Below are 15,426 nucleotides of genomic sequence, written 5' to 3' on the forward strand. Positions count from 1 at the left end.
AGTTAACAATGAATTAATAATTTTTAATAATTAGTTATGACTTTTATATGAAGATGATTTATGCTGATTTCTAAAGATTAATTAAAGTTTTGGTTTGATTATGGTATTCAAATGATAGCATATGTTGTAATGATTTATGAATTGATATGTTTTGATGTTGATTTATGATTTACAAAATGTTTTACATAATGATGATTTTGAAATATTTTGACATTATGATTTGACAAAAGTATTTAATGATCTATATATATATATATATATACGTATGAAAACGATGTTTAATTCAATAAGATGTTTGAGCCTATACTTGCTGAGCCGTTGTTTGCTCATTCTCCCATCACTTTTTTTTTATCGATGAGTAAATGATAAGTTTGCTTAATCATATGAGAAGTTAGAATATTAGATTGAAAAGATTACTCGAACATTGGAGGCATGGTTGGCTAATGAGATGTTATGAAATGATTTAGTATTTTTGTTAGTTTGCATTTGAGAATATAGAGATTTCTCATTATTTGAATTAAAGTTATGGATTTTTTTGAATATATTATTTTATTGAAGAATTTTAAAATGATTAAGAAAGAAAGTTTTGTATTACTTTAGGATTTTACTTTAAGATAATATGATTGTATTATATCTTAATCTCGGGACGTGATATAATGAAAGTAAAATCAATCATATTTTTTACAATCATATTTTTTTATGCACAAAGGAGTCCTCAACCTGAGGTAGGTGAAAGGGGTAGAAGAAAAGGTTGCAAGAATTTGATCTCGAAACCTGCTGAATGCTGCTATCTATGAATAATCAGCATGTATAATACTCTGCCTTTCAAAAATAGTACATATAAGTACTAGTTTTGCATTTTCTTTCAACAAAATGCACATTAATTTAGGATACAATATTCTGCACACTCTCACTTTATTTTCCATCTCACTTACATAGTTTTCAACTACATGAAAGTAATTGCATGCACATTCAATTGGTTTCATGTAAGATTCACTCGCTGTATAGATGGAACTAAAAGAGTAAAATGCTGACAACAAACAGAAGAAGGATAAGCTTATAACTTTGATCTTCTTGAAATTCATTGGAATAAGGAAGCATAAGCGACAATAGGACTCCTAACTTGATGCAGGCCATCATCCCAAACCAAAGAACCAGCGATCATAGAGTTACCAACTTCAGCCGCAACAGTCACAACAAAGGATTGCTTTTGGCCAATAGAGTTGAAAGAAAGTACACTTGGTTGAACTTGGATTATAAGCCCTGGTGGAGCATTAACAACTGCCTTGTAATTTGACACAGCTAATCCAACATTGGTTACTGTCCTATGAAAGACCCTAATGATAGATTTTCCAGGAGTAGCAGATAATGCAAAGGAAGGGTAATTTAGATCCCACACAGTTCCATTTGTATCTGTGGAACAAGTGCTATTATTTCCAGTTATAAGCTGAAGATTTTTAGGGCTATATCCTTGTCCACACAAAAATTTAATATAATCAATCTCCCCAGTATCATATACCAATCCGGGTTGGGTTGCTAGTGCAGGATTTATGTGTCCTGCCCCGTACGCAAACTCACCTTCGATGTTGTTCTTGGAACTCATAAAAATAGCTGCAAAAAATAGATGGAGTATACTTAGATGTAAGAATTCGAAAGCCTGTTCGCAAACTGTTGATCTTAAATAAAACTAATACTACCTGTTGTCATTAAAGCAGACTTAATAGCGGCAGGAGACCATGTTGGATGAAATGACTTGACATAAGCTGCCGCCCCAGTAGCATGTGGGCAAGACATGGATGTGCCAGAAATAATGTTGTACGGAACTGCTCTTGTATCACCTTCAGTTTCTGATACAGTGGTAGCTTCTGACCACGCCGCCAATATATCAACCCCTGGAGCTGTAAGATCAGGCTGCCCCAAATCAAGAAATTAGAACTTGAAAAAAAAAAAAAAGCAGTTAAACTGAAAATGAAGAAAATTATTTCATTTACCTTGAGAATGTCTGCTGTAATAGGGTTAGGCCCTCTAGATGAAAATGAAACAACGAAAGGGGCAAATTGATTATTGTCTTGGATGCTCTTGTATATTGTTGCAGTTGGATTTCTAATCACACATGACATTAATGCAGCTAAATTAATAATGTTCAGCCTGTGATTAAACTTTTACAAATAAATATTATATAGAGAACTTAGTAAATACTTTGTTGTGGTCACATAGGTTAAAACAGTCCTTCCATCATCGATGTTCAAGTTGGAAAGAGGTAGAGGGTAACTGAATTCATAATCTTTTTGTTCTGCATATTGAAATACCACGCCTACAGCTCCTCCATCCATTGCACCTTCAGCATCGCTATCATATTCGCAAAAAACAATTTTTCCTTTCACTAATGTTTGGTTCAACGTACCTGGCCAGCAATACCTGCAATCCGTAAGGAATTTCGTGACATCAAGATAACAGTCACATGTATTTAACTTGTAGCATATTATCATCATTCTGCAACCTCAGAACTACCTGGAAATCTCGGGAGTAACACCTAGTGAGATGTTCGGAGCATCTCCACCATAGATGAAAGAGTACATGTTCCCCTTGAGATCAAATGTATTTATAGAGGTTCCCTACTTGTACAAAGTTAAGGTATAATCATGTATGCTACATTAATACTTGTCAATTCAAGAGTTATCATAAGAGTATCAGAAATGAATCGCCTTGATTACCTCATAAATCTCACCGTTACCCAGTTTCACTTTCGTCACGAACTTTCTATCTATGGTACTAGCAGCAACTGATAGAGACCAAGGTGAAATATTCACAACCGATGCAGGATCAGGACCACCATTACCAGCAGAGTTGGATGTCAGGATTCCATTCTTCATTGAATGAAAAGCACCAATAGCAATCGAGTCTTCAAAATAATCGGATGCAAAGAAACTCCCAACTGAAATAGAGATTATGTCAACACCATCTGCTATTGCATCATCAAATGCTGCAAGAATGTCCACGTCAGAGCAACCATCAAACCAACATATCTTGTACACTGCAATACGGGCAGATGGAACCCCTCCACGAGCCGTCCCTTTGGCAAGGCCATATAAGCTTGCCTCGCTAACTAAGCCACCTGCAGCTGTTGATGCAGTATGACTACCATGACCTTCCGAGTCTCTTGGAGATTTGAAATCTGCTGGATCGAAATATCCATCAGCCCGGTAGTATCTAGCTCCAATTATTTTTCTGAAAGGGATTATAAAATATTGTTAAGACCAATTTCAGGATCTAATAGATGATTTCTATGTGTTTGTGTATTTTATGTTAAGGTTATGTTCGATTCTGTTTACTTGTTGCAAGTGAAATTGGCTGATGTTTGGCAAGTGCCCTTCCACTTCTTTGGAAGTGCACCAAATCCTGTGTCATTAAAACTTTGAGATTCTGGCCAAATCCCTGAATCAAGCATCCCAGCAATGATGTTGCTTTCAATAACTGATCTTTTCACTTTTTTGGAGAATCCCATAAAGTCCCATGACCTTGATGTGTGGAGCTGCTTCTTTTGACTAACGAACACAGACACTACCCCTTCCTTTCCTGGAAGAAAAAAAATTCCACAGTTACTAATAAAATTAAGGAGAAATGACAGCTCTTTCCATAGTTTCACCAAATAATAACACTTAATCTCTTAACCTCTCAGTTTCTCTGCCTCCTCCATGGTCAACTTGGCTGCAAATCCATTGAAGCTCCTATGGTAGCTGTAGAGCAAAACTTCTGATCCAACAGAGCTGTTGAATGCAATTCATGAATAAAAGTTCGAAGCAGTGATGAATCAAAGTTGACTGAAACTTGCATTCTAATGCTCAAATAATAAAAGATAATTGACAAAAACCTGGGAAGAACATCTTGAAGCATGCTGGTGTGAAGGCTTGCAGCAGGTACCCCACCCTTTGGAAGGTCACCCATGTAAACAATGTAGACCTGCTTTAACAAAACATTAGACATATTAGAATTGCTTCTAATTTCTAAATCAATCAAATCAGCTTTGATTTCTTGATAGGGAACGCGACACTGTCCCTTTAACAAAAATTACTAGAAAAGTTCATCTCAAAACTAGAGAACAAGCCAAGGATAAATCTATTTGCCTGTCTCTCATCAGTGGCTCCATGGCAGCCAAAAAGCATGCTACCAGTGAAACAGATAAGCATAAGCCATGTCAAATGACAAGTATGGATTGCCATTGGCGAGTTTTGCAGCTCGATTTATCAATAATTAACCATTGCAACGAAAGGGGATTTATACAAGTATATTGATTATCGGAATAAGCTCCATTGCGTTAATTTCTGGAACAAATAAGCATTGTTAAGCTCGTCAATGGAAGAACGGTGTCCATGGCCGGCTTTTACTGATTATGAAACATTTATTTCTGCCAAAAATGCTGATTACAAGATAATGCATCAAACGGTTCGATTTGTCACATATTAATTGGCATGACTTGAACCTTTGATACCATATAGTACATATTGTTTGGCTTAAGAAATTCACCAAAGAACTATATATAAGCATGAAACTTTTCTCTAGTCTTAAGGATTGATTTTTTTTTTTTAACTTTTTGTGAGATAAAATCGTGAGGATAATATTTCGTAAGTTGGGTACGAATTTTCACAAATGATATAAGAATAATCACCAGTCGGACGGAATCTAAGTGTTATACTATGAGAGTTACTTTTAAAATCTTAACGTCTGGTGTGATCGTGTGATTATGTGAAACATATATAATAGGGTGGAATATTTATTAAATATCTCATATTTAGGCTTTTTTTTTTTTTCTTTTTCGCATTCTTTGACAATTAATCATTTCAACATTTAATGACTACATGTCAAATATAAACCACCATACACCACACTCTTTCTTGAGACAATTATTTGAACACTCAAAAAGTTTGCTAGATTTCCAAACTATGACCTTAAGCTAATTTGATATTTGGGATCAAGTTGAAAGTTCATGGTAAGGAGCAGATCAGAAATGAAATGCAATGTCCTTTTGAGAAATTCTGGGCATACACATCCCTATTTTGTTTATATGAGCTTGTATTAAAGATGTCAATGGGTAGAATATGAGACGGGTAGAGTATTTTTAATTTTATTTTTGAATTTTTATATTATATTTATCTTTGTACTCATATCCTACAAGTATTTTAAATTTATCTTTATATCTATCCCGATAGATATTTAATTGGTATCTTCATCTTGGCGGGTATTTAATGGATATGATAATCTCCGTACCAATAACTTTAAGAAAAAAATAAAAATAAAAATATATTTTTTAACTTTTTTAAAACTTTTTGTCTTGCATATTTATATAATTTTTTTATAAATATATATTTTAAATAGAAATATATTCATACTAATTAATCTAAAATAATAATTTATATTATTTAATAAAAAATTTATTTACTAAATATAAATATATATATATATGAAGAGTATAGATATAGGTATAAAGCGGATACTATATTACTCATCTTTATCCTTGTAAAAAATTTAAAATCATACGTATAATTATTCTCATCCTTATAATATAATATCAATCTTCATTCGGGTAAAAAATTAGATTTTTCAAGTAAAATTGAAATTCCTAATTTATATCTATATGATTTTTCTATCCACTGGAAAAACAAAGAAAAAAAAAAAGTAAATATAGAAGATATATCAGTAAGCCTTTCGAACATTGATCCGATGCCCCATGGCCGCTAAAAAGCATGAGACAAGTGAAACTGGTTAGGATGAACCATGTCAAAGGACAACTCTGGATTCCCAATTTGGCATTCGAGAGATCAGATGCTTGCTTAATAATTAACTAGCCAATTAATGCGCAAACATGGGGTTTACAAAGGCAGGGAATATTAGGAATTTACTTTGCTGCTATCGCCAACATGCAAAAGCCTCCAAAGCCAGCATTTGGGGTGGTGTTGAAACAACTGAAAGTTGACTATGATGACGAAATATGATTTGGAAATTTGTATCTTTCTGTTTGGATCTTCGGAAAATTGAAAAGATAAAATCCATATTTTGTCATGCAACTAGTATAGCTGGTTGCCAAGGTGGCAGCTTCCTTGATTTGCCCAAACTTTTAATTTGTCCTTAGCTTCAAGAATGTCTTGGGACTTCAGCTTGGTTGATGTTTTGGCAACATTCCAAGTCAGAAATGTCATTAACCTTAAATTACAAATTGTGTGTGAAATGATTTAATGAATATCTTGTAGTATTAACAAAAACCAGAATTAGAATACTTTAAAAAAAATAGTTAACACGATGGTCTGTTGATAAAATGTCAAATTATTAATTTTAATGATTAGAATTTAATTTCTAATAATTTGAAGTAAAAAAAAATCAATCTTATATCAATATAACTTAAATAAGTACGATTAATTTAATTGTATGAGTCACTTAAATTTTCATGATCTTTTATTTTGATCATCCAATTATAAAAACTAATGGTTTATATATTAGATAGGAGTATAATATTTCTACAAAATACCATATCTTTTCCTAGAACCCTAATCAAAATCCTTTTAATATTTAATTGTCAGTAATACAACAAATAATTCCATAACAAGTTAAGTCGATACTTAAAAATTTTGGATACTAAACATCCAATATTGATAAAAAAAAAATCAGCAATAATTTTTTTAATATTAAATTTTCGGTTTACTGGAAAGCACCTTATTTTAGAATTTGACTTCATAAAGAATTAATTAATATTCAAGAGAATGCAGGCCAAGTATCAAAGAAAGGGAATTATCATATATATTAGAGTTCTCTCCAAATTAAAAAAAAAAAAAAAAAAAGGGGGGGAATAGAATTAAGTAAAAAAAATTGAGGGAGAAAATCATAATTATTCCATTGTATTTAGTAACTTAATTCGATAATAATTTACTTTATATTAACTTTTATGGTGTAATGGCTTGCTATATATCTTTCTTTCTAAATTCTCTCTCCTTTTTCTTAAGAAAGGTGTTGTGGTGTGACTAATTTAAGACTAGATTTCTTAATAAATATGTTTGGGAATACAAAAAATATATATTATGGACATTTTTTTTTCTATGTTAAAACAGCTAATAATTTTGATTGGAATTATTTTTCCACTTTTCTTGATCAACAAAAAATAGAGTACATAAATTTAGGATGACATTAATGCAATTTGCACTTTGTCATTTTATTTTCCCATCTCACTTGCATAATTCTAATACATGATCAACACAATTGCATGTAATTAATTCACCAAGTAGATGAAACAAGAAGAGTGAATACAACAAATAAATAGATGGTTCTTCCTTGGAATTCATTCCATTAAAGAAGCAAAGGCAACAATAGGGCTCCTCACTTGATGCAGGCCATCATCCCAAATCAAAGAACCTGAGATCATAGAGTTGCCAATTTCAGCTCCAACAGTCACAACAAAGGATTGCTTTTGGCCAAGAGACTTGAAACAAAGTACACTTGGTTGAACTTGGATTATAAGCCCTGGTGGAGCATTAACAACTGCCTTGTAAGTCGACACAGCTGATCCGACATTAGTTACTGTCCTATGAAAGACCCTAGTAATAGAATTTCCAGGAGAAGCAGATAATGCAAAGGAAGGGTAATTAAGATCCCAAACTGTTCCATTTGTTTCTTCGGAACAACTGGTGTTATTTCCAGTTATGAGCTGTAGATGTGTAGGGCTATATCCTTGTCCACACAAAAATTTAACATAATCAATCTCCCCAGCATCATATATCAATCCGGGTTGGGCTGCTAGTGCTGGATTTATGTGACCTGCTCCGTATGCAAACTCACCTTCGATGTTGTTTTCAGAACTCAATGGAAAAGCTGCAAGAAATATGGAAATTTAGATAGATTATACTTGGATGCGAGACTTCAAAAAAAACCTGTTTGATAAACAACTTTAAGTACTGTCATTTCTAGTTTGAAATTGCACATTGGCCATTTAAATGCAACTCTGGATCTGGCATAAAACTATACACCTGTTGTCATTAAAGCAGACTTAATGGCAGCAGGAGACCATGTTGGATGAAATGATTTAACATAAGCTGCCGCCCCGGTTGCATGTGGGCAAGACATGGATGTGCCAGAAATGATATTGTATGGAACTACTCTTGTATCATCTTCACTTTCTGTCACAGTAGTAGCTTCTGACCATGCCGCTAAAATGTCAACCCCAGGTGCTGTAAGATCAGGCTGCATTTAAAATAAAAAAAAAAAAAGTTTTAGAACTCAGAAAGAGGCAAAGGCAATTATAAACAGAAAATTGGAGAAATTTATTTCATTTACTTTGAGAATGTCAGCTGTAACAGGGTTAGGCCCTCTTGATGAAAATGAAACAACGAATGGAGCGAACTGATTATCTTCCACAGTAGTCTTGAATATGGTTGCAGTTGGGTTTCTATTCAAACATGATAATCAAGAATGCAAATTAATGATGTTTAAACATACTAATTAAGTTTTAAGAAAAAATATTTTGGTATTGTGAAGTTAGTAAATACTCTGTCGTGTTCACGTAGGTGAACACATTTCTTCCATCATCCAAGTTCAAGTTGGAAAGAGGTAAAGTGTAAGCGAAGACATAATCTTTGTTTCCTCCAGTCTGGAATACCGCACCAACTGCTCCTCCGTCCATTGGACCTCTCCCATTACTGTCATAGTCACAGAAAACAATTTTTCCTTTCACTAATGTTTGGTTCAATGATCCTGGCAAGCAATACCTGCATCGATCATAACAAATTTTTTGGCATCAAGATAACGTTCAGAGTTACTTCGTGGCGTAACTTTGAACTTATTGTTTGAATAAAACCTTCACAAAATAATCAATTTTAAGATCTGCAGTCTTCATACTACCTGGAATCCTCCGAAGTGTAACCTAGTGAGGTATTTGGGGCAGCTCCACCAAAGATGAAAGGGTACATTTTTCCCTTGAGATCAAATGTGTTTAAAGATGATCCCTACATATGGAAAAATTAAGGTATAATCACATAAATAAATTACTAGTCAATTTGAGAATTGGGATGGCAGTAACAGAAATAAACCTGCTTACCTCATAGATCTCACCATTTCCGAGCTTCACCTTAGTCACGAACTTTCTATCTATGGTACTAGCAGCCACTGATAGAGACCAAGGTGAAAAGTTCGTTATTGAAGCAGGACGAGGACCACTATTACCAGCAGAGTTGGACGTCAGGATCCCATTCTTCATTGAATGAAAAGTACCAATAGCAATCGAGTCTTCAAAATAATCGGATGCAAACAAACTCCCAACTGAAAGAGAGATTATATCAACACCATCTGCTATTGCATCATCAAATGCTGCAAGAATGTCCACATCATAGCAACCATCAGACCAACATATCTTGTACACTGCAATGCGGGCAGATGGAACCCCTCCGCGAACCGTCCCTTTGGCTAGGCCATATAAACTTGCCTTGCTAACAAAGCCACCTGCAGCTGTTGATGCAGTATGACTACCATGACCTTCCGAGTTTCTTGGAGATTTGAAATCGTCTGGACTGAAATCTCCATTGGCCCGGTAGTATCTAGCTCCAATTATTTTTCTGAAAGAGATTATAAAACATTGTTAAGACCAATTTCAAGATCTAATAAATGATTTCTATGTGTTTGTGTATGTTATGTTAAAGTTATGTTCGATTCTGTTTACTTGTTGCAAGTGAAATTGGCTGATGTTTGGCAAGTGCCCTTCCATTTTTTTGGAAGTGGACCGAATCCTGTGTCATTAAAACTTTGAGACTCTGGCCAAATCCCAGTGTCAAGCATCCCAACAATTATATCGCTTTCAATAACTGATCTTTTTACTTTTTTGGAGAATCCCATAAAGTCCCATGACCTTGATGTGTGGAGCTGCTTCTTTTGACTAAGGAACACAGACACTACCCCTTCCTTTCCTGAAAAAAAAAAACATAAATCCAGAGTTACTAACAAAATGAAGGAGACATATTGGAACTCTCTTTGAATGATTATAATCGACAATAGCAATCTGTTAATGAATTATCTCCAAGTCATAAACCTCTCAGTTTTTCTGCCTCCTCCTTGGTCAACTTGGCTGCAAATCCATTGAAGCTCCTATGATAGCTGTACAGCAAAACATCTGATCCAACAGTACTGTTGAATGCAATTTATAAATAGAGTTAGAAATCTTGGCAAATACCCAAATTCCGTTAATATGCCATTCAAATGCCAGGGAAATAAAAAAAAAAAAACAAATGATGGCAACAGTCACGTGGTCCATCAGTGTTGAACTCTTAGTTTCTGTGATAAGATTCAATCATGACAACCTTAAATAGCAAGAAAGACATTTGAAAAAAAATGACAAACCTGGGTACAACATCTTGAAGCAAGCTGGTGTGATGGCTAGTAGCAGAAAAGTCACCCTTTGGAAGGTTACCCATGTAGACAATGTAGACCTGCTTCAACAATTATACAATTAACATATATCAAAAATCAATTCTAAATTTCTAAAAAAAAACCAAATCAGCTCAGGTTTCATGGCAGGAAACCCAATGCTGGCATTGTAACAACAGTGAAAATTTTGTTTGCCTGTCTGTCATCAGAGTATCCATGGCAGCAGACAAGCATGGTAAGAGTGAAAGTGATGAGCAAAAGCCCGGTTAAAGGAGAAGTCTGGACTGCCATTGGTGAGTTTTCTGAAGCTTGATTTTGCAGTAGTCATTGCCCTTTATATAGGTTTTTGAGTGTAGTTGGAACAAGCTCCATGGAATTCATCATTGTTTGAAACATCCAAGCATTGTTAAGCTCGCCAATGAAACAAAGTATACATTGCCGGCTTTTACTAATTACTATGATCTTTCTGAGAAAAACTAATTTCTGCCCATAGTACGTTAAAAGTGTTGATTACAAGGAACAATGTTAGAAAATTCAATTCGTCACATATATTTGGCATATTTGAACAAAAAAAATGTTATGCAATTTAGCTAAGTACAGTATAAAGTACATTGAACTATGGATGAATACATGTTCTCTCACCTTGCCTTCCGAATGATACATATTTTCAACAACTCATAAATATACATATATGCTAATAGAGAAACTTTATAAAGGGCTAATTTTATATTAATACTTTAATATTTTTAAATAAATTTTAAAATTAATTATAATATTTATTAATAAAATAATGTAATCTAGCTAGATTCAAACCTAAAAACTATGCTCAAGTTTGGCATTCGACGAGTAATCTAACTCATGAACACCTTTAGAAGTATGTACTACCATTTTATGAATATCTAATAAGAATTAAAAGCTTTAAAGTAGTGTTTGGTATCAAATGATTATTCTAAAAATTATAGTAATTTACATATGATAATTAGATCACTGTATTTAGTAAGCATTTAATAATCTTACATAACAGTAATCTTAGATTACCAAGAATGATTAAATTACTATCTTGAAGAGTGATCTAATTTCTACACAAAATGTCAGAAAATTTTAATTAATAAGATGAAATAATGGGTAAAATTAATAATAGTTAATTTTAACCATTTAATATGTAAATTAAAATCTTGTTAGATCTTAAAATTGTAATAATTTTATAGTATAAATTTTTATATTTTCAAACTAATATTCATTATAATAAGTTTAAAATAATTTGTATATTTTTTTACTATTTTTAATATTTTATATATAATATAATATAATTTTTTATTTTAATTTTATTTTGAATTTAATAGATTGGTTTCTTTTTCTAATTTAAATTTATTTTTTCATAATTTATATTATAAAAGTAAATTTAGCTATCAATAAATATATTTAGTAATTTAATAATTTAATATTATTTTATTATAAAATAAATAAATATTATGAATATTTTATGAATTATTATCTTTAAACAACCATAAAATTATTAATTTACGTAACTATTACAATATAAATGGTAATTTTCCTATTTTTAAATAAAATAATATTTTATTTTTAGTAATATAAAATATAATAATCTTTAATTTCAAAGAATTAATCATTGTTAATCAAACAAAGTGATTTCAAATTATAAGTTTTAAAATCACCTTGATAATAAGATCATCCCGATAATTATATTATTATGATGATTTTATAAAAGATACTAATCACTACCTAAGTGTATTTATAAAAAAAAAACTTGTACTTTTTTTAGGGTATTTGACAAAAAAATTATTTTAAAATTTAAAATTTTATTTACTTATTATTCGTTCGTCACTCGTTTAAAAATTATCCAGAATTTGTAGTTTATACTCAATTAAAATTTAATTTTAGAAAAGAAATTACACTACCTAATTAATAATATTAAAAATCATATATTATTTATATTAGTTTTTTTTATTGAAAATAGATAAACTTCATAAGAAATCAAGCAATCTGGTTAAGGGCGGACCGTCATTCAAGCAGGAAGGGGTCTTGGCCGTAGACCTATTTATAAGTCAAGTTTGAACCCGAAAATCCGCCCAAAATTTTAAAGAATTTAAACATGAATATTAACGTCGTTAAAAGGACTTTGACAAATAAATAAGGTCAAATTAAAAATAAAATTAGGCTTGAATTTCACCAATTAAGATTCTGACCATGTTCGGCCTGGCCCAAAAATAAAAAAAAGTATTATTATTATAATAAGATAATGTTCATTTGTTTTATTTTTTATAATGGATATGGTCCACTTGCTTTATTATCTATAATAGGATAAAACTCAATTTTTTCTTTATATAAAATATTAAAATAATAATTAAATTTTAAATTGTATTCAACTAAATTAAATTGAATTTAAGTCTAATAATTTATAAAAAAATATTTTTTTTAATTTTAAATACTAATACTTTGGGCGGACTTGCATTTTATTATTATATATAAAAATAAATTTGAACAAAAAATGAGACTCGAAAAATCAAGTCAAATCGAATCAAATTTAAATAAAATATTAAAATATCATGTTAAACCCTACCTGACCCAACCCATAAACAACACTACTTGACCCCCCAAAGTTTTCACAACTCTTAAGGCTCTCTCCCAAACTTTTAGCAACTCTTAGTATATATATTAAATAAACTTAAATTAGCTATTCAAAATTAAAATTGTTTGCATATGTTAATATATTATTTTCATGTATATATGTGATATAATAAGTTGTATAAAAAAATAAAATAAAATATATTAATTGATCTCTTCAAAATTAAGTTTCAAGATCCGTTATTAAATCTGGATAAACTCTTCAGAAATAATAAAGCAGATAAGAAACTTTAGAACAATTCATTTTCTTTATTTCCTTTAAATTATATATACAGCTGTATATATTTTCACGTTTTGTTATTAAATCACCTTATGAAATTTTTCCAAAAATATTTGGAAGCTAAATGGAAATCGGCTTGTCCACGGCGAGATGGCTTGCTACGTAGGCAGGCTTGGCCCTACACTCTGGGCAAGATTTTTCAAGTTCGGCTCGGTTCGTAAAAATATTTTTTTATTAAATAATTATATTTTTAATTTTCATATTAAAATGTTAATATAAATTATTTTAAAAATATTTTTAATAATAGATTGAAATTAAAGAGATCTAAATAAGTTTAATATCTGATTGAATTTTAGACAAATTTTAACATATGTCAACCGGATTTGACTCTATAGAGAGACGTCTTTAATTGAAAAATCAAAAGTAAAAAATATGAAAATCGGATCGAATCAAGTCAAACCCCTTTTCTCAATTTGATTTAATAAAAAATGTAAACGATTAGAAACCACCCAACCAGAATCTAAATTGATTTAAAATAAATTAATTGGAATTTAAAATGATATACACTTGAATGCTTTGAAAGATTAATTTAAAATTTCATAAAATTAAATTAATTAATTTTAAAACTCAACAATTTAAATATGAAATAATTCAAACTCAATGATCCAAGACTGAATAATTGGAATGTTAAACTCTAAAAGATTCGAACTCAAAAGGATACTAATTCAAGACATTTGAAATTTTTTTTAACTCAAATCGATTTGATCAAAATTGATTCGACTTGAAATAATCTAACTCAATTTTTATTTGAACAAATGTCACCTCTAATCAGAGTAACATAGTCAAACTTTTTTATTAATTATAACTGAAAATTATAATAAAAATTTTTTAATCCAAATGGAAAATAAGCAATATTTTAATATTTTCTAAAATTTTGAGAATTTTGTAAAATAATGCTAATAATATTAGTTATGGCAATATTTATAAGAATTCAAATTTTCGGATGATAACCGTTCAATTCAGTTTCATTTTTTCAAATATTGTATAATATTATGAAAATTTAAAATCCAATCTGAATTCAAATCCAAACCTCCATTTGATCCGATCTGAACTGAATCGAATTTTACCGATTCAGTTCAATTTTTTTGTTTTTGATTTTTAATTTTTAATATATTATTTAATATAAAATTTTAATATATTTAAGTAGATTTTAATATAAAATTATTATTTTTATTTTATAAAAATTTAAAAAATATATAAAAACTAAAAAATATATATAATTCGGTAAAATTCAAATTTTTTCACCTTCTGATATAAAATTTAATCCGAATCTAATATATACATTTAATATCTAAATTTGATCTAAACCAAATAAAAAAAAATTAATCCAAACACTACAATTTCAAATCAATTTTTAGATTTTTTGATTTTTTTCTCACTCCTACCAAATTCTATAAGAATCTAATTTTGTTGTAAACACTATTTTTTCTCCATCAACTAGCTAGTTCAATTGAACAAGAATTCAATAAAACAATCACAGCCAACCATAACAAAAAAAAAAAAAAAAAAACCCAAAATCCTTTTTCCAATAAAAGTAGGAAATTAATCATTTTTCATCAATATATATATATATATATATATATATATACACACGCGCGCGCATTGGTGTTAGTATTATAGATAAAAAAAACCTATTACTCTATTTTCTTTTTAAATTTCCTTTTTACCTTCAAAGTGAGAGAGTTCAATAATGGAAGAAGTTACTAACAATAGCAATGGCTTTGTGCTACCAAAGCCTATAAACCTTTCCTTGATGACCGCCAAGCAGGAGAGAGATGAAGCATTCCTAAAATCAATGCCTCCTGGTTATCGGTTCAAGCAACGTGATGAGGAGCTTGTTAAGTATTATTTGAAGAAGAAAGTTTACCATAAACCATTGTCACTCAACAGAAGCAGGGAGGTTTAACTCTACAATTATGATCTTGAAACTTGAACAGGTTTTTTTTTTTTCAGATCCTTGTTTTTTTTTTTTTTTTTTTTCTTGGTGTTTTCTTGAATCAATAAAAATCAAGGTGCTTTTTAGAAGAAAAAAAAAAGAATGGAAATCGATAGAAAACTAAGGTATAAACAACAATATTATATCGTACTCCATGATCTATCGTTAA

The 15,426-nt window shown here is 30.6% G+C and overlaps 2 protein-coding genes across 2 annotated transcripts; both read right to left on the reverse strand.

Moving 5' to 3' along the window:
• Positions 1-791: 791 nt before the first annotated feature.
• Positions 792-4,220, reverse strand: LOC111309761 (cucumisin-like). The gene is made up of 10 exons (XM_089748984.1): positions 4,125-4,220; positions 3,872-3,960; positions 3,673-3,767; positions 3,333-3,576; positions 2,715-3,228; positions 2,512-2,615; positions 2,200-2,418; positions 1,992-2,103; positions 1,698-1,911; positions 792-1,611 (listed from the first exon to the last, which is right to left on the reverse strand). The coding sequence occupies exons 1-10, from the start codon at positions 4,218-4,220 to the stop codon at positions 1,082-1,084; spliced, it is 2,217 nt and encodes a 738-aa protein (XP_089605110.1). The 3' UTR covers positions 792-1,081.
• A 2,996-nt stretch (positions 4,221-7,216) lies between these two features.
• LOC111309762 (cucumisin-like) lies at positions 7,217-10,460 on the reverse strand. Its single transcript, XM_089748985.1, has 9 exons — positions 10,369-10,460; positions 10,061-10,155; positions 9,695-9,938; positions 9,077-9,590; positions 8,881-8,984; positions 8,529-8,747; positions 8,317-8,428; positions 8,010-8,223; positions 7,217-7,854 (listed from the first exon to the last, which is right to left on the reverse strand). Exons 1-9 carry the CDS (start codon positions 10,440-10,442, stop codon positions 7,325-7,327), a joined length of 2,106 nt encoding a protein of 701 aa, XP_089605111.1. The 5' UTR covers positions 10,443-10,460; the 3' UTR covers positions 7,217-7,324.
• Between the last annotated feature and the right edge of the window lie 4,966 nt (positions 10,461-15,426).

Source organism: Durio zibethinus, chromosome 19 (assembly GCF_047325235.1).
Source record: "Durio zibethinus cultivar Kanyao isolate XHJ-2024 chromosome 19, ASM4732523v1, whole genome shotgun sequence".
Lineage (NCBI taxonomy): Eukaryota > Viridiplantae > Streptophyta > Magnoliopsida > Malvales > Malvaceae > Durio > Durio zibethinus.